Genomic DNA, 18,596 nt, shown 5'->3' with positions numbered 1-18,596 from the left:
TTTGGCCCATTACCTTTTAGCACCATGTTAATTTAGTCAATGCAGTTATTTTTTGGATGAAAATTAATGACATGTTTAATGACCAAAATAAAAAATTAGCTTTCGTTGATGTGTTAATGACCAAAATAAAAAGTTAGCTTCCGTTGATGTGAGAATAAACTAAAATTTTATTTTGGCCAATCGTCAAGTCAGCAATTTTCATCCAATATATAACGGCAGAGACTAAATTGATACGACACTGAAATGTTATGGACTAAATTGATACAATTAAAAGGTTAGGGATCTGTAAGGACTAGAAAATTTAGTAGCCCGAGCCCACTTAGAATAGTGGGTTGTGTAGTTCAACTTTGACCTAAATCAATAAAATTTCTAAGAGAAGGGAACGAACAACAACAAAGGGCCTTGCCCGAGGACAAACACAGGGAAGGGTAAGGTTTATATTAAGAAATAGATGAACATTCAGCTCTCCACAAACTCACCCGAGTAGGCTAAGTCTACACAAAAGTAATACTGTTCACTCTCTTCTCTCAATACTTTTTCTTTTCTTTTCTTCTTTTTTGTCTCGATCCCTTTTTCAGTGCTGCTCTCCCTTCCTTATATACTTCTACTCCTATCATATCTTAACCATCCATTCTCACCTAATCCCCCTCCTTTCATGACATTTGTTGCTTTTAACATCTAAAGAAGGTGGTGGAAGGAATTTGCTTAGCTGTGACTTATACTGTTCAGGTCACTTCCTCATCAATGCAGCTGATAAAGCTGTTGTCCACCATGTAATGCGGAAGCAACAGGCTACGCCAGGCTAAAAGCTTCCCTAATGTCCACTGACTTCTTTTCCTTTCAAGCTCCAGCTCTTACTTAGAACACTATAGAGTATTTTGACTTATCCGTTCCCTTCCTCGGGCAGCTCGCTTCCTCGGGCCTATGGCTCGGGGCATTTCTTCACCAATGCTGCAACCCTTCAACTTCATCCTCGGTCCTCGAGGACCCACATAATCAAATTGAAATATGGTATAAAGGATAATGACAAAATATGTAGTTTACCTAATAAAATTAGGAAAGGAAGATTGAAACCTAATTTCTCTTAATTAATATTTTTACTTTTATTTGATTTTTTTTTTTTTTTTTGTTTGAGTTGACTTTGATATGGATCTATTAAAGATATAATTGTGCTTCTTTTACCAAAAAGAAAAATGAAAAAAGGATACAATCGTGTTTTAAAAATATTTATGCATCAATTAAAAGTTAAAACGAGTTCATCAACCATCAAATAAATAAAAAAAAGTCATCATATCTTATATTTTTCACAACAAATTTTACAATGGTTGAATTGTTCTGTTGTTACATTTGAATCCATCATTAATACTCCTATTAACTTATTATTTATGGTTAACAACTCATCATCTTAATTTTTGTGAAAAACTTCCATAAATCTAAAGACACAAGAAATTTCAAATAAAATTTCAGAACTGCTAAATTAAAAAATTATAGGTAAACTACATATTTGGTCCTTAAGTTTTACACCATATTTCAATTTAGTTCCTAACTTTTCAATTGTGTCAATTTGATTCCCAACATTTCAATGTTGTGTCAATTTAGTTCCTGATGTTATATCTTAGATGAAAATTGTTGACATGACAAACGACCAAAATAAAATTTAAGTTTATTGTCTCATCAATGTAAGCTAATTTTTTGTTTCGACCATTAGACACATCATAAATTTTTATCCAAAAGATAATGGTAGGGACTAAATTGACACGATATTAAAATATTAGAGACTAAATTGACATAATTGAAAGGTTAGAGATCAAATTAAAATATAGTGTATAATATGTAATATACCCAAAAAATTATTGTTAACAGGTAAAAACACCTGTGGTCAATAATGAATCCAAACAAAAACCAATAAAAAAAACTTATCAACTTAATTTGTATATTCAAAATGTTGTGACCAAATTTTGACTCTCTCTAAGGAAAAAAAAAAAAAAAAAAGCAAATAAGATTTTCCACACCAAACCAGCGCTACCTAAGCGCGTTGGTTTAAATTCACCGTGGAGCTTTGATCACCTGCGGTGAAACCTCAATTGTGAGCTCCAATTGTCGATATCTAATTGGTTGTGGGATTTCAAATCACATTAAATTGAAACGCGTGGATCACCGTTCGGACTTGGGCGTTGGGATTTGCTGTAATCCTTAACTGAGAAACGCGTAGCACATCAAGCAAAGTGGGTCCCACATGATTGAATGAAAGCCATTCTGATCCATCAGATTGATTGTGGGACCCACTGGGCTGCTCGAGATACAGTTTTTTGAGTCATTCATTGACCTTCTTCGTGTTTTTTTTTTTTTTTTAACTTCTCGAAAAATCTGACGGTGATAAAAAGTAGCCGTCTGTGATTCGAGATCGTCACCGACAGGTAATAATACTACACAAAAGGTTTAAACACTAAATACACTTTCTAGACAGAAACGACATAGATCTGCTGCGAACCAGCACCCACCAAAAAGACAGTGTGAAACGAACCAATGTTCGCCACGTCATCGTCAGAATGCGCCTTTCACACGTAAGACCAATAAAATAAGAGCTGTTAAAAATTCTGGTTGACCAAACAACAATGTCTTGTCTTACGTGGCACATTCCCCGATACCGAAAATGCAAGCAAACTCCGCCGCAGCCGATTGAGACCCACCCAAATTGCCAGATGGCTGATTCTAATTGGTTGATAAATATAACGAATACTAAATCTGGTTCGCACCGGAAAGAAACCCAAAATTATATAAAAAAACCACACACGCAAAAATGAAAAACCACAAACGAGACACAACTAGAAAACGCAGCATTATATAGAACAGCAACAGCTCCCATGTGTCTCTCGCACACTGTGTTTGTGTTTTGGGGTCTCTGGTGTCACTGTAAATAGCTGAGACTCAGACACACGCACATATATATATATAAAGAGAGAAAGAGAGACAGAGACAGAGAGAAGAGGGTTGAGCTAAGCTTTTGTTATGGGTTGCTTTCGTTGCACAGGGAAATCAAGCAAAAAATCAGAAAACTTGAACCACGATTGCAGTGACAGTAAGACCAATAAAACACAAGATCAAACAGCTTCAGGTAATTCTGCTCACCCTTTTGATCAAATTTCCCAAAACATTGTGATAAGACCCATTTTTTATTTGTTTATGGTGATGTCTGTTTAAGAAAGAAAAATAAAATTACATTTTTGTGTTACTAAATTTTTAATTTTTGGGATATGGGTATTGTTGTAAATCAATCAAAATCGATAATCTTTGCCCAAATTTGTTTTGTATAATCTTCCATGCGAATTTTTTACCATAATTTTTTTGTGTGTAATTTAATGGGCTTTCCCAATTTATATATTTGATAAATATTTCGATTTTTTTTTTTTAAATATTGAGTTTGTTAATAGACATCTTGTTCTAGCATTTAGTGTGTGTGTGTGTGTTTTTTTTTTTTTTTTTTTGAATTTTTAAATTTTTTGTGGTTTGAAGTTAAGCTGCCTTTTCAAATTGTATAATTTTAGGGGCTAAGTTTTGATTCTGGGTTCATGTAACTTTTTGTAGTTATTATGCAAATACTTTTTTTTTTCGTTTGTTTGCTTGCATGATTGGAAAAGTACAACCCATAATCCAAAATTTTCCTTCAGTGTTGGGTTTTGTCATTTTGTGTGCTTTTTTTGATCTTTCAATTTGATGACTGTGGTTTTTCCCGAATATCTCAAAATCAATTCTTGGCTTTTGCCGAACGTGTGTCTTATTTGATGTCACTGTCTTTCTGTGTTTGTGTGTGATGCTCATGTTGTGTGTGTATATGTGTCTTAGATGCAGTGAAAGTCAATCCAGATGTAAATGTGAAGGAATCTGAGGTGAAAAAGGAGGTAGTTTCTAAGCATGACCAATTAGCTTTGGATGTAAAGGGCTTGAATATGAACGAGGAGGTTTCAAAGGATGGTCAAACCAATGGTAAGAGGGCGCAAACATTTACGTTTGATGAACTAGCAATTGCAACTGGCAATTTCCGGTCAGATTGCTTTCTGGGTGAAGGTGGTTTTGGAAAAGTTTACAAAGGGCGTTTGGAGAAAATCAATCAGGTTGGTTTGGGGATTAATCTGATCTTATTAGTTCTTTTTCGCAAAATAAACAAAACTCTGATGGTCAACTAGTCTGAAACCCAACTAAGAAAAAGTATAATAATTTAGCTCATATAGTCAACTGAACAAGGTTCTAGAATTTCATATAAACTTTAATACATGTTTGCAATAAGTCAGAAATACTGTTAAATATATTTTCTCTGCTCTGGACAGCTAGATGCTTTGTTCTACTGTTTCCTTAAACTTTAATATACTGTTTTGTATGTTCTGATCCCATAGTTTGAATTTAGTGATTATTGTGGTTTTATTCTATGTTGTAGGCTAATGGTAAGACCTGAATTTTGTTACTTTTTTTGGTGTAGGATGTAGCTATCAAGCAACTTGACCGCAATGGACATCAAGGAATTAGGGAATTTGTTGTTGAAGTATTGACTCTTAGTCTTGCTGACCACACTAATCTTGTCAAATTGATTGGGTTTTGTGCTGAGGGAGATCAGAGGCTGTTGGTTTACGAATACATGCCATTAGGATCTTTGGAAAATCATTTGCATGGTACTGTATTTTCTCAACATGATCTCTTTCTCTTCCCATCTCCGTTATGGCAACAACATTTTAACATTCCAACTTTTGGTTTCATTTCCACAAAGACTGTGTGAGTTTTTTTTAAATTTTTTTTTTTTTTTAACCCTTGGCTTTTCCTTGGCAGATCTTCCACCTGGCAGAAAAGTAATTGATTGGAATACAAGAATGAAAATAGCAGCTGGTGCAGCAAGGGGCTTGGAGTATTTGCATGACAAAATGAAACCCCCTGTTATATATCGTGATCTAAAGTGCTCAAACATTTTGCTTGGTGAGGGGTATCATCCGAAGTTATCTGATTTTGGATTGGCCAAAGTAGGTCCCAGTGGGGATAAGACCCATGTTTCCACAAGGGTTATGGGCACGTATGGGTATTGTGCACCAGATTATGCAATGACGGGCCAGCTGACATTCAAATCAGATATTTACAGCTTTGGGGTTGTTCTTTTGGAGATCATCACGGGCAGGAAAGCAATCGATAACACCAAAAGTTCTAAAGAGCAAAATCTGGTTGCATGGGTAAGATAACTTTGTTGCTCCACTATTTCCTGTTGATATTAATTATTTGGATAAATTGCTTTATTGTGATTGTTGCCCATGTTGATTTACTCTGCTAAGCAATATTAGTTCTCAGGTAGAGCATCAGTCTGTCAATTTGAACTGCTGATTTAGGGGGCATTGCTGTGTCTATATATCTTTCTTGAATGTTTAGTTATTGCATGTTGGCTTCCCAAGAGCCAGCACTTGAGGTATAGAAGTATAGGGAGGGTTTTACCACTTAAGAGTCTATTTGGGAACAATTTATTTAGCTGAAACTGAAAATTAAATAAAGTTAAAAGGTAGTTAAAATAGTACAATGGGACCTATGAATGGTACCAAAAAGTGAAATGAGACTCATGAATAGTAGCAAAATAAGTTGAATAGTAACAAAAATAAGCTAAATAGTAAAAAATCTGGTTTTTTAAGCCAATGCTAAATGCAGCCTTTGACTTTTTTTTGGGTTACCATCCTAAACTATACCCCATATTATCCTTTGCTCCCTAAACTTTTTGAATGCACGTTTTGCACCCTAAACTATGACCATTGTTACATTTTGCACCCTGACCTTAAATTTGTTGTTAACTTGGACGAAAATTCAAAGTTTATGGTGTAACAAATATCATAGTTTAGGCTGGGGATCATATTTTAGGGTGTAAAATGTGCATTTGAAAATTTTAGAGTGTAGAGTATAATTGGGTATAGTTTAGGGTAGTAAAGTATAATTATTTATTTATTTTTTTTTATTGGTTTGTAACTTTAGCTATTATTAGAGACATCTTCACTAGGAAGCACAAACGCTTCATTTTGGGTGCATACCCGTGTCAGACACGGGACACTTCTGCTGCATGCATGTCCCAACTGTCTTTGTTTTTTTTTTTTTTTTGAAAAATTTCAGGACACAGTTGGGATATACGAGGGACACCTATCTCTTATTTCGTTTTAGTTTCAATCTTGAACACTTATCTAATTATCTATCTTTTATGGGTTTGGTTAATAGGGGCCCTTAGGGCATTTGCTAATGAACAATTTTAGGAAAAATTTGATATCACATTTATGGAAAATATAAAAGGATGTCAAAATAATAAATTACTTTTTTCTTTTCCATAAAAATTTTTAAAAAAATTTCCTAAACCAATGCTCTTAGGGCATCCGTTAACTTTTCTCATCTTTATTTACTCTTTCAGATCTTATTCTTGGTTTGTGTTCTAATTTCTAAGCAGCATTTATTAGTCATGAATTCATTTTATTATCCATTATTGCTCTTAAATTGATATATATATATATATATATAAAACATTATATGAAAAATAAATGCTTAACAATATTTAAAAGAGAAGTGTTATATCCACAACATTTTCACTGCAAATTTTAGGTGATAAGCGGTTCAAATTTGAACTCATCCCTAAAATTACTTTTTTGCCAGTTAATAACAACTAGTATAACAATTAGTAACTACCTGTTACTTAGGATTTGTTGTGAAAATATTGTGGACATAGTATTTCTCTAATTAAAAATATAAAAAAATATTTAATAATTAATTAATATGCGTATACCTGCTGTGTTGTGTCCTAATTTTTTAAAAATTGTCGTGTCGCCATGTTGTACCCATACTTGTGTCCGTGTCTGTGCTTTTTAGATCTTCTGTTGAGCAGCTCACTTGCATTGTGATGTTATTGCTGCTGGTCCCAAAGTGCTTTCTAAAAAGTTTTAATTGCGGTTGGCCTGTTTATTTTGTAGAAACTAGCTGATCAAATTTTCTGTTTTAACCTCCTATTTTCTTTCTTTTTTTCAGACTTTGAAGATGTAATATCTCCTTGGAGGTTTGACTTTCATTTTAAGAATCATGCTAGAATATCTTGAGGAAACCCCCAAATTAATTATTTTTTTTAAAACCTCACAGCCAACTGATTTTTGGCTTCTATTACATCAACTGTGAACAAAACAGGAATGAGTAAATGAATCTTTAACTCAAACTGTGACCCACCTTTCTCTTGCATTAGTTGCAATACTGCAATTATGGAGGATACTTACCAATATTTTAAATTGATCTCTTCAAATGTCTATGTTATCAAGTCCAAGTATGTATTCTTGAGTCAAAACAAGATCGTATTAAATTTCCAAACTTCTTATTTTTTGGAGCATAAAGATAACTGTCATTCAAAATGTTGTCTTCATCAGGCTTATACAGTGTATTGGATTTGTTTTAGGCACGGCCCTTATTCAAAGACCGGAAATATTTCCCACAAATGGTTGATCCACTGCTCCAAGGTCAATATCCTATGAGAGGTTTGTACCAAGCACTTGCTATTTCTGCAATGTGCGTTCAGGAGCAGCCTAATATGCGACCTGTCATAGCCGATGTGGTTTCAGCTTTAAATTACCTTGCCTCCCAGAAATACGATCCCCAAATCCATCCAGTACAAAACTCGCGGAGGAACCCATCATCATCATCTCATGTCAGACGGGAATCAAGGGATGATGATAAAAGACAGATTGCAGTAAATGGACAGAAAGAGACTGAGGTGGAGGACTAAATTAAGAATAAAGTGATTCATATCTTTTTGCAGTGTTCATATATACTGTGCCTAGTTATCCATTTTTGCATCATAGAAGATAACAGCCGCTTCCTTGAACCTTAAAACTTTACATACAGGGAATTTCTGCCTTCTTTCATTGCTTCTTCAATGTACATGTGAGCTCAGTTCTTGTACGTAAGATGTCTCTTTGTAGGAACTGTCTTTCAATTTTTATAGTTTAGCCGAAGAATTCATTAATAATGATTTCTCTTTGCTGTGATTCTCTCTCCAGCTATGTTCTAATTATTCGTGCATACATTTAACTACTTGTTAAGCATTATATGCTTGGTGATGTTAAAAAGTAATGTACAGACGCCTAGGTGGTTATATAGGAATGCTTCACCATACAGAGTGCAATTAGCTTCATATTCTTGAGAAGATTGCAAAGAGTATTAGTTTGTCCAAAACATATGGAATGTGTAACTTGAACCGAAGGTTGCAAACTCTACTTTTGTTAATTACCCTAGTTTTCGATTCCAGTCATACAATAACATTGTGGACAAGGGCTGCATTCGAGTTTATCTTATATTTGATTCAGGTTGCAGTGGGAGAGGACTGGTGTAATGTATTTTGTTCTAGTTAATGCAAACAGTTTTTTTGATTCAGCAAAAAAACAAAGTGCATCTTATATTTGGCACTCTGCAGTGTTAAATTTGATAAGTGTGCTCACCCTTACCATTTTTTTAATCAAGTTTGGGCAGGTTGATGTGAAATTGTTTCAAAAAAAAAAAAAAAAGGCGAAAATACTATTTTGGTCCTCAAATGTTAGGGTCACGATCAATTTAGTTCCTATATTTTTGTAGCAGTTAATTTGGTTCCTATTATTTTCAACTTACCATTAATTTAGTTCTTTCTGTTACCTTACTAATGGAATCTGCTTACATGGCAAACGGATTTTACTCTTGGCACACTTAAGCTTACGTGGCAAGTAAAATAATATTAAACAAATTTATTTGACATTTACATAAAGCCACATCAGCATTTAAATTTTAAAAATAATTATAATTAATTAATTTTTCAATTTTAAAGAAAGAAATATTTTTTGAAAAAATGTTCACAACTTTTTTGGCATTTTTGTAGCAACCAAATATACCAACATCAAAACACAAAAATCATATTTACCAATCACCAACTCTCCTAAACACAAAAATAACCTAGCAATCCAAGCGCAACATCATCTTTGTAAGAAACATGTTCTGTGTTATTCCTTTCTCTCTCTCTCTCTCTTTTGATTCACCCATACCCACTTAGAGCAAAACAAAACCTTTGCCTTGGAAGCTAGCTCGCCAAATTGAACCATAAACTATGAAGAAGAAAACCATTTGATGCAATGTTTTGAATTCGTCCATCAGATTGGTCAAACCTTACCTTTGTTGTTGTTGTTAATTTATGAGATGGGAAAGCACAGGTTCACAAAGTTAAGCAAATTAATAAACTCAGTTATGCCAAAGATGCATCACTCTGCTACATGTGGTGGGTATTTTGTTCTGATTTGGGTATTCTTGCTTTGGTTTTACTTGAAATCTCACTTCTTTCATGGATTGCATATAAATATATAAATATATATATATATATATATATATTTTTTTTTTTGAATTATCAACCATTTCATTTGTGGACCCACTTGAGCGATTTGATTTGTGCTCTCTTTGATTTTTACCGTTTCTTCGAATTTCCTCTTCGGATAATTTTGCTTTTTTCCTTCTTATTTTTTGAATCACAACAATTTGCAAAGTCAATCTAAAAATCTATGAGTTACCAGCAAACCAAATAAAATTGATACTTTCTAACCTTAAATCTTCAATTCTAATTTTAATTTTAATTTAAGAAATTAATTTTTTTGGGTTCATGTTTTTCTTTTGGGTTTAGGTTCTTTTGTTCTTTATTTTTTTGGGTTTATGATTTATTTTTTATTTTTTTTTATGGAATATGATTTTTCTTTTTTGTTCAAATTTTCTTTTCTTTTCTCCTTTAAAATTAAGAAATTAATTTTTGATTATTTTTCTAAGTTAAATGCTGACATGACATTATTTAAATGTGATATAAATTTGTTTAATATTAGTTTATTTGCCATGTAAGCTTAAGTGTGCCAAGTGTACAATCTATTTGCCATGTAGGCATATTCCGTTACTGAGATAATGGTAATGACTAAATTGACTACAAGTTGAAAATAACAAAAATCAAATTGACTGCTACAAAAATGTAGGGATTAAATTGATTGTGACCTTAAAATGTAGGGACCAAAATAGTATTTTTGCCCAAAAAAAAAAAAAAAAAGGTTGATGTTTAACTGTTCATTGACAGACAATGGCCTGGCAATAATATTTATCCGAAACCAGTCCAAGAAGTAATTTCGCTTGTTAAATTGGAACCTTTTTGACCTTATGGGCTTCTGAACTAACCTCAAGCCCAGTTTTATCCAAGGCAGAACAAATTGCTCGGATCCAAGAATGTTACTTCTTAGAAATAGGGTTAGGTCTGGTGGGATATTCGTTACAAAACTTCCATAGACGGATTTGCAACTTAAATCCATATATGATGGTGATGAAGTATGAGGATAATTCCAATATATTCCATGGAAGTATATCACCAAGTCTTTTTATTTTTATTTTTCGGTATATTTGACTCATTGCAATGTCATGTAATGTACCATTACCCAGCAACTACTTTGACGGTTTGACCTATACATCTTCATTGTGCTACACTTTAAAGTTTAAAACTGATGGTCTCATCAGAGACTCAACACCAAGATCAAAATCGGAATTTCAAGATTGGGCGGTGTATAATGCTTGGCTTATGTAGGGTCAAGAGCCTGACTATTGTAGCCCCTTGTCCCATATAAAATAAATAATTACAGAGGGGCCTCTTGTCCCATATACAATAAATAATTACAGAGGGGAATCTCTTGACGATGGCTAAAGATTTCGAACATAAGATCTTATGAATATTATGACTAAGCAGGCCTTTTGTAATTTGTCTCATTCTAATTTTGAAGAGATTGATTATTACCCATAGCACGCTTGGACTGAACCAAGGGTTTTGTAACTCAATTTTCATCTCTTGGGGTTCTAATGTGGATTTCCAATGTTCAAATCCACCATCTCCTACTGTAACTTGGGGTGTGCAACCAACCCCGCCAAAACCGACCTGATCCAACCTAAGGGTTGGGTTGAGTTTTGAATTTTTTTTATAGTAATTTGGTTGGGTTCGGGTTATAAAATTCACAAATCCGCCAAACCTGACCCGACCCAACTATATTTAATATATATTTAAAAATATATTATACAATTTTGTTATTTACTTTTTTGTCCATCTTCCTAAACTTGCTGTGTCACTTTCTCTCTTTCTTTTTGCTTTGTAGGTTTGTCCTCGTCTAGCCTTCACTTTCTCTATTGCTATTTAGTCATTAGTGATGTTTGCCTTTATGGAGTTACATTGATACTAATACTCAATTTAATAATAATAATAATAATTATTATTATTATTAAAAAAATGTCCAATGGCCCGTGGTTCCAACCGGATCCTTATGGGTTAGGTTGGACCCTTGTGATGGGTTGGATTGAATTAGTGGCGGCGCCACGTTAAAGGCAAGGGGTTCAAATGAACCCCCTGACCTGAAGAAAATGAAAAAAAAAAAAAAAATATAATATCTTTAAAAAAAATATTTTTTGAAACCCCTAAAATAAAATTTTGACCACCTTAAGACTAAAAACTGATAAAAAAAGGATGGGAAGATCAAACAATAAATTAAAAGATGCATAGCTACACCATAAGAGGAGAAAAACAAGAAGAGGAAGTAGAAGATAACAAAAATTCACAATCCCTAGAGGAAGCTTAAGTCTGAAATTTTATTTTTCATCGTCTACACTTGAAACTTTGAGAAGGGAAACTGAAAAGTGAGATAACTTATGAGATTTAGAAATAAAAAATAGTAGTAATAAATGTGATATTATTTGGGTAGGTGGTGGGAGTAGAGCTTTTTTTTTTTTTTTAATAAGGAGTGGAGTATATGGTTTAAAGGAAGCTTGAAGTTTCATAACTAACAAATATCCCTACATGTTTTTTTATTTACAGAAAATATCAGATTTGATTTTTTTTTTTTGAATAACCAATTTAATTATTTTATATTATTATGAATTTTATTTAAAAAATTACATTAAGTTCATTAATTTAATTTGCAAATAATAGCTTAATAATAAAGATATAATCAGTGATATTTATATTTTGAGAAAGGTACACAAATCTTTTTTCTTTTTCTTTTTTTGATACAAGGAAAATGACAATGGGGTATGATACAGTAAGGAGTGAAGGCGTATTATTTTTGATTGAATTATTGAGTTGAATCCTTAATAGTCTATTGCTATAGAACCACCCCCCCCCCCCCCCCCTTGGCCTCGCGGGCACCGCCCAAAAAAATTTATTTTTAATAGTTAATGCTATATTAAAAAACTTCAATAATTAGAAAATTACAAAGACCAATAAGTTGTTAAAATTGACCCCCCTCTAATTAAAATAATTTTCTGGAGCCGTCACTGGATTGAATTGAACTTTTTAAAATTCCCATAATGGGTTGGGTTGAAAAAACCCTCCAACTCGAACCATACATACCCTCTAATTATAACTAATTATTGAAAGGATTAGTTTAGAAAATATTTTTAAAAACTTTTTATAGGAAAGAAAAAAGCAACTCACTTCTTTATTTTTCTCAATAAAAGATTTTTTTAACAGTTTTTTTTTTATATTTCTCATAAAAGTAGTATAAAAACTTTTCTAAAATAGTCTATTAAAAATATTCTTTTTTTTAAAAAAGAATTTTCTAGTTAAGTGCACACGTTAACTGGCCCTCTCTCTCTCTCTCTATATATATATATATATAATTTTTTATATTTCTCATAAAAGTAATATAAAAACTTTTCTAAAATAGTATATTAAAAATATTCTTTTTCTAATTAAGTGCACCCCTATATATATATATATATATATATAAGTCTGCTTGAACGATCTTTCTTTGTCACGTGCAAGAACTTTCCCGCCCAAAATGCGTTAAGAAAGTATAACTAACAAAACGTCTAAACCCAAGCCATAGTAAGCTCACAAAATCAGAGACCCTTCAGCTTCAAATTCACAATCCCACGCCAACCCTCTCAAACCTCAATCGCTCTGCCTCTCTCTATCTCTCTCTCTCTCTCTCAAATGCAGCAGAGATCGTCTTCATTCTCATCTAGAGCACATGGAAGTGATGAGCACTGCGTCATCAACGTGAGCCAGCAGCAGCCAGTACAAGTGAAGCAGTGTCCACCAAAAAAGATGGATGACATGGCTGATCTTCATCTCGATACCAAGAAGAAGAAGAAGATTTTTCTGCCCTGGTCTGCGAGCAAGTGGGTCCTCCATGCCATTCCAGTTATTGTTCTGCTTTGCTTCTTTCTGCTCTGGTGGTTCTCCTATCATGGTAAGGTTTAAAAAACGAATATATATAAAACAAAAAAAATTTCAAGAACCCAATTTTCATTTGGATTTGTTTCTTTGCTTTTTCTTGTTTAGGGATGTTTTTAGATTTGTTTATTGTTTTGGGTACATGGGGTTGATTCTTTATTGCCATTTTCTTTTTCTTTATCATATATCATTAAGTCACTTTGTGAATTTTGTATTGTGGAAATGATAGTTTATTGTAGATTTTTTTTTTAAGATGTGTTTCTTGCTTGAGGTAGATGGCTCTCTAAAGCTTTCTTGAGAGGAAAATTGAGTAATTTGCTTTGATTTTTGTGGAAATCAAAGCTTTCCTCTTTCTGCTGTTCTCTGCATCCATTGGGAGCATTACGATAAAGATTTCAAGAATAGATATCATATTGTTATCCCTAATTAGACTTCATTCTTTTTCTTTGCTTGGAAGCAGTAAAGTTGGTGAAAGTGGATGGCTTAATTACAGCTACACATCAAATTGAGACACCAGTGCCTCTGAATGATACTCATATTGATGTCACCATCCTGGCAGTGGCTACATCACCAATCACCTCAGTTCCTCTGAATTTGACAAGCAATAATGAGACGGAAGCACATCTGGTGAGCACAACTGACCTAAGAACCATTCTGGGAGATGCTGCTTTCAGCATTATGTTTGCTTGAGCTAAGAGTTAAGAAGTATTACAAGAAAATTTTCACAGCATGGTTTTCCTCTCTCACTAGGAGAGGCTTTCTGTGACTGGATTATATGGATATAACATTGCTCATTGACTTTCCTGTATCGAGATTACACAAATAAAAAGAGAAAAAGAAAAAGAAAAAGAAAAAAAAAAAAAACAAGAAATGGCTAATTGTAGCTAACTCATTTCATGTTCAATGATGTTGATTTAAAAGTTCTTTTCATATGTGGATTTAATGGTGGGATTTGAGCTTGCAAATCAATCTCTGCTGAGCTCTGATCCGATTAACACCCATAGCGTTGATTCCATTGCTTATCTGCCTTTGAGAAATCTTCAAATAAGAAGATAAGAACACTGAGAGATCAAGTTTAGGTTCCTTGATGCTATTAAAACTGACTAATCTCGCCTTCACGGCAATTGTCTACCCATAAGTACATTGTTGAGCTCTTTTGTGATGGCATAACTCTACAACAATCTCTTCTTGGTGACTGCATAAGACATTTGTGATCCAGTTAGTAATAGCATCAACTTAAAATAGAGGGACTCAGAAACTCAGATATTGTTTGGATGATGTATTTGACATGTATCAGAAAATTGTGAATAAAATGTGACAAGAATTCATTCTAGTGAAGAATTTAGAGATTATCAAAATCACATCTAATAAGGAACGTTGAAATGTTGTCCCTTATCTTGGCCTTACTGAAGGAATCTTCCCCGCCCCCCCCCCCCTCCCTTTGAAAATGTCCTATTATAATAAATTCTTACAATGGGTGGATTTGATGGAAAAGAATTTCATATTTCTCGTGTCATGTAACTGTCTAAATGGGAAACCCAAGTATTTCCGTGGCTCCTTGTTTCCTCTGATGTAATTTTAATGTATAATATATATTTTGAAAACATGATAGATCAACATCAAACAGAATTAATTAACAGATCCTACAGGTTAGACTGAAAAGCTTCATTAGATAATGAACGCAAAAGAAATCACTAATACCTTCTGCCAGCGTAGAGGATCTGGTCTTTTGATGACTACAATGGAATCAATTTTTTCTGGTGACTCCATTTTCCACCGACAGTAAGGAGGCCGGGATTTATCACGATAGTAAATCCCAATTATTTGCTTCCTGGATCGATCATATCGAGAGGTGCTCATGTAATAAATGAAGGGCTTCTGACAAGGATGCCTGCTCACAGGCCTAGTGTTGAATGCATATGCTGTATAATCAGCTTTTCTGTACCAATTGAGAAAGGTTCTTGTAGGCATCTCTAGTTCTCTGGGAGAAATCACTCCCCTTAAGATTTGAACCGCATAACCCCATGAGATGGAGATGGACCAATATCGCTTTTTGTCATAGCAGATTGATTGTTGCATTATACTAGCTGAATCAAGCTGGATGGATTGTGTGAGATGTTGGAGGGCTTTGAGTTGGGTCATGCGTGGAAATATTGGTTCCACCACATCAAGGTGGTGTAATGACACCAATGGAGTGACAGGATGGGCTCCTAAAAGGCCTAATAAGTTTCCATAGACATCATACTGCATAATTACAAAAATACAAATGTTAAACAATCTAGAATAAAGAAACTAGACATTTTTTTAACGATATACTGATGAATTGAAGCAACAATGATTCATTGTTATTTTAGCACATTTTCCTATTAGGAAAGTGGATCTGAAATCCCCTTGTTCTCTTTTAAATGCTTAAAGAATGAAGCTATTATTTTGAAGTCACTGCTTTTGTCAAAACTCAAAAGAGACTTAATTACCTGATGAAAGCCAGGTTCCCTGGTAAGTGGTACTCCTAGCTCCGACATGCAAGCCTGAATTCTGTCATCACTGCCATATAAAGCTGGGTACTGCTGAATGCAATGATCCTGCATCTTTGCCAACTCCTTGGCCAGAGGATAGCTTATAGCAAATCCACCCCCACCATAGGCCATGGCATATGAGAAATATATATTCTGAAGATGACTCTCTGATGAGCTCCCAACATAATAGAACTGCCTATGATCATACTTGGAAAGTATCCTCACAACATTATCCACCATAAAAACCGTGTCATCATCACCCATCACAAACCATCTAACATCTTTAAACCCAAGCCTCAATGTCTCAGAAACCACTCTTGAAATTCTCAATGCTGATCTCTGTCCCTGCCGGTTTGTGTACTTATATTTTGAAGTATCCCCAGAGATCTGAATCTCCGGTAGCCCTTCATTTATTCTAGTAGTCACTTTTTTATCTAACCAAACCACCCCTCTAGTTACCTTAGGCTTCCACCATACTTTTATGTATTCCTTTCTCTTTTCCCATAAATTTGATGAGGCTGCTATCCCAAAAACAATGTGTTTGAGTTCAGTGTCATATCTTTGGGATTTTTGTGGAAGTAGAGGTTGCACGACTTCATCTTTTAAGTCTTTTTCATTGGTGGAAGATGCGTTGGTGATCGTTTGAAGATGTTGTCCTATGGAGGAACCTAAAGAGGTGGGACATTTATGTTGTTCACTGGTGAGGATGAAATTAGTGGAGTAGATAACGTAGAGCATGGAGACGATGAGGAAGAACCAAATGAGGGTGTTTCTCAAGCCTATTTGTGGTCTCATTTGGTACCAATGTGGAAACTTTTTGTCAGTGTCTTCAACTTTGATGTCCTTGCTTCCCATGTTTTCAGTTCAAGGTGTGGCCAAGGAGAGGAGAAAGGTTGGGTTGAGAATTGTTCGGATCTAAGAGATGGTGAGAGGGGCATGGTATTTAAAGTATGTTAAGGAATGGAACAAAAGTTTGAATGCGGATAACATAAAGACATGGTTGAAGTTTGCATCTTAGGTGGAACTGTGGAAGCCTTGTGATTTGTGAACTGTGATTGCGATTAATCTGAGGCCATTAGTTTTTTGCATTCATATGAAGTTATGAACCATTGAATTGGTTGCTATTTGGAATATGATTTTGTACAACACATTCCTTGCAGTTTTTATTATTATACAAATATAGGATAGAAAATGTAGATTTGTTGTTTGTTAATTTGCCTATTTATGGGCTATATAACCGGATATATATAACTTTCTCCCTTTTGTTAAGGGCTTAACGTTAAACCCTCTACCCAATTTATATTTTTTGACAAATATTTTGATTGTTTTTTATTTTTGCGTTTGTTAATAGACATCTTGTTCAAGCATTTTCTTCTTTCTTTTTTTGATTTGGGTTTTAAGTTGGGGTGCTTTGAACACTGGTCAATAATTTTATTTCTTTCTAACAGAAGTAGTGAATCTTTATGAAGATGTTTTCAATCATCCAAGTTCTCTTTCATTTTGTGTTCTTTGCTTGCTCTGTCTCAAAATCAATTCTTTTTGCTAACCATGTGTCTTATTTGATGTCACTCCGTCTTTATGTGTGTGTCGTGTGAGATGCTCATGTCTTGTGTGCATTTGTCTGAGATGTAGATGCAGCGACAGTCAAATCCAAATGTAATCCTTGAATTTTTTATTTAAACAATTAACCTTGAGCATTAGATTTTTAACTAGTCAAACACTATATTAGTATTTTTGGTCAAAGCATTACAGATATGATTTGTAATGTGATACGAACATTACCGTTAGTTTAACTAGTGTGTAACTCTATGCATATACATTAGTACAATTAAAAGCAATCACTATTACACGATTTGAATTATACATTTTTTTTAGAAGATGTTTAAATTATACGTTATATATATTAGCTTACATTTGTAAAATATGTAATTGCTTCTCATTATATATATAAAATTTAGAATTTAATTGAATTTGAACTCTTCGGTTTTTTACCTAATAATTCACTTGCCACAAAAATTAAAAAAAATAAATAAATGGACACATGGCGCAAAATTGGACTTCAATTGAAATTCAACTTAAAATCTAATTGGATTTAAACTCTTTAATTTTTACACTAAATAATTCACTTGGCACAAAATTAAAAATTAAAAGGGTCACGTGGCGCAAAATTGAGAATCCAATTAAATTCTAATTGGATTTTCTCTGAGTTTTGGCTATTAATATATATATATATATATATATATATAAATAGTGTTAGTTTGGATACAAAACGCGTTTACATTTGTGAATGGGTTGCGTTTTTTGTGTAGGTCCCGTGCACTATTCACGAGACTCGTAAATACGGATTTCAGCAAATTTTTCTTTAAAACTAGGTCCCTCGGCACTATTCACACATTTAAAAAATATTTTGCTACAGTATTTTCAATTTTCAACAATAAGCGGTATCCAAATAGACCTATAGACTAGTGTGTAATCATGTGCATATGCACGGATACAATTAAAAATAATCACAATTACATGGTTCAATTTATAAATTTTTTTGAGAAGATTTTCAAATTATACATGGTATTAGCTTACATATTTTTAAAACCATACATTTCTAAAATATTTAATAGTTTCTCAACATATATATATATATATATATATATGTTATTTGGGTCCGAGGAGTCTCAACAAAGGAACAATCTTCACAATCCAGGTTAATGAGGGGTTAGCAAGCTCCGAAAGTTCCACCTACCCGAGGAGAGAAAGGGAATTAGGACAACTGATATCCCTTAAAGACCTGAGGAGAGGAGAGGGTATGGCAACCTGAATAAGGATGATGGGAGGAAGCTTCC

The 18,596-nt window shown here is 33.7% G+C and overlaps 2 protein-coding genes across 2 annotated transcripts; one reads left to right on the top strand and one right to left on the bottom strand.

Annotated features, from left to right (window-relative positions):
* The first annotated feature begins 2,804 nt into the window (after positions 1–2,804).
* Positions 2,805–8,027, top strand: LOC126732876 (probable serine/threonine-protein kinase PBL5). Its single transcript, XM_050435928.1, has 5 exons — positions 2,805–3,115; positions 3,844–4,112; positions 4,475–4,664; positions 4,819–5,210; positions 7,439–8,027. The coding sequence occupies exons 1-5, from the start codon at positions 3,010–3,012 to the stop codon at positions 7,763–7,765; spliced, it is 1,284 nt and encodes a 427-aa protein (XP_050291885.1). The 5' UTR covers positions 2,805–3,009; the 3' UTR covers positions 7,766–8,027.
* A 6,309-nt stretch (positions 8,028–14,336) lies between these two features.
* Positions 14,337–16,614, bottom strand: LOC126703635 (uncharacterized). Its single transcript, XM_050402700.1, has 3 exons — positions 15,718–16,614; positions 14,945–15,487; positions 14,337–14,438 (listed from the first exon to the last, which is right to left on the bottom strand). Exons 1-3 carry the CDS (start codon positions 16,612–16,614, stop codon positions 14,337–14,339), a joined length of 1,542 nt encoding a protein of 513 aa, XP_050258657.1.
* Positions 16,615–18,596: the final 1,982 nt, after the last annotated feature.

The sequence above is a fragment of the Quercus robur genome, chromosome 1, assembly GCF_932294415.1.
Source record: "Quercus robur chromosome 1, dhQueRobu3.1, whole genome shotgun sequence".
Classification (NCBI taxonomy): Eukaryota; Viridiplantae; Streptophyta; class Magnoliopsida; order Fagales; family Fagaceae; genus Quercus; species Quercus robur.
This window is presented reverse-complemented; position numbering and strand designations above follow the sequence as displayed.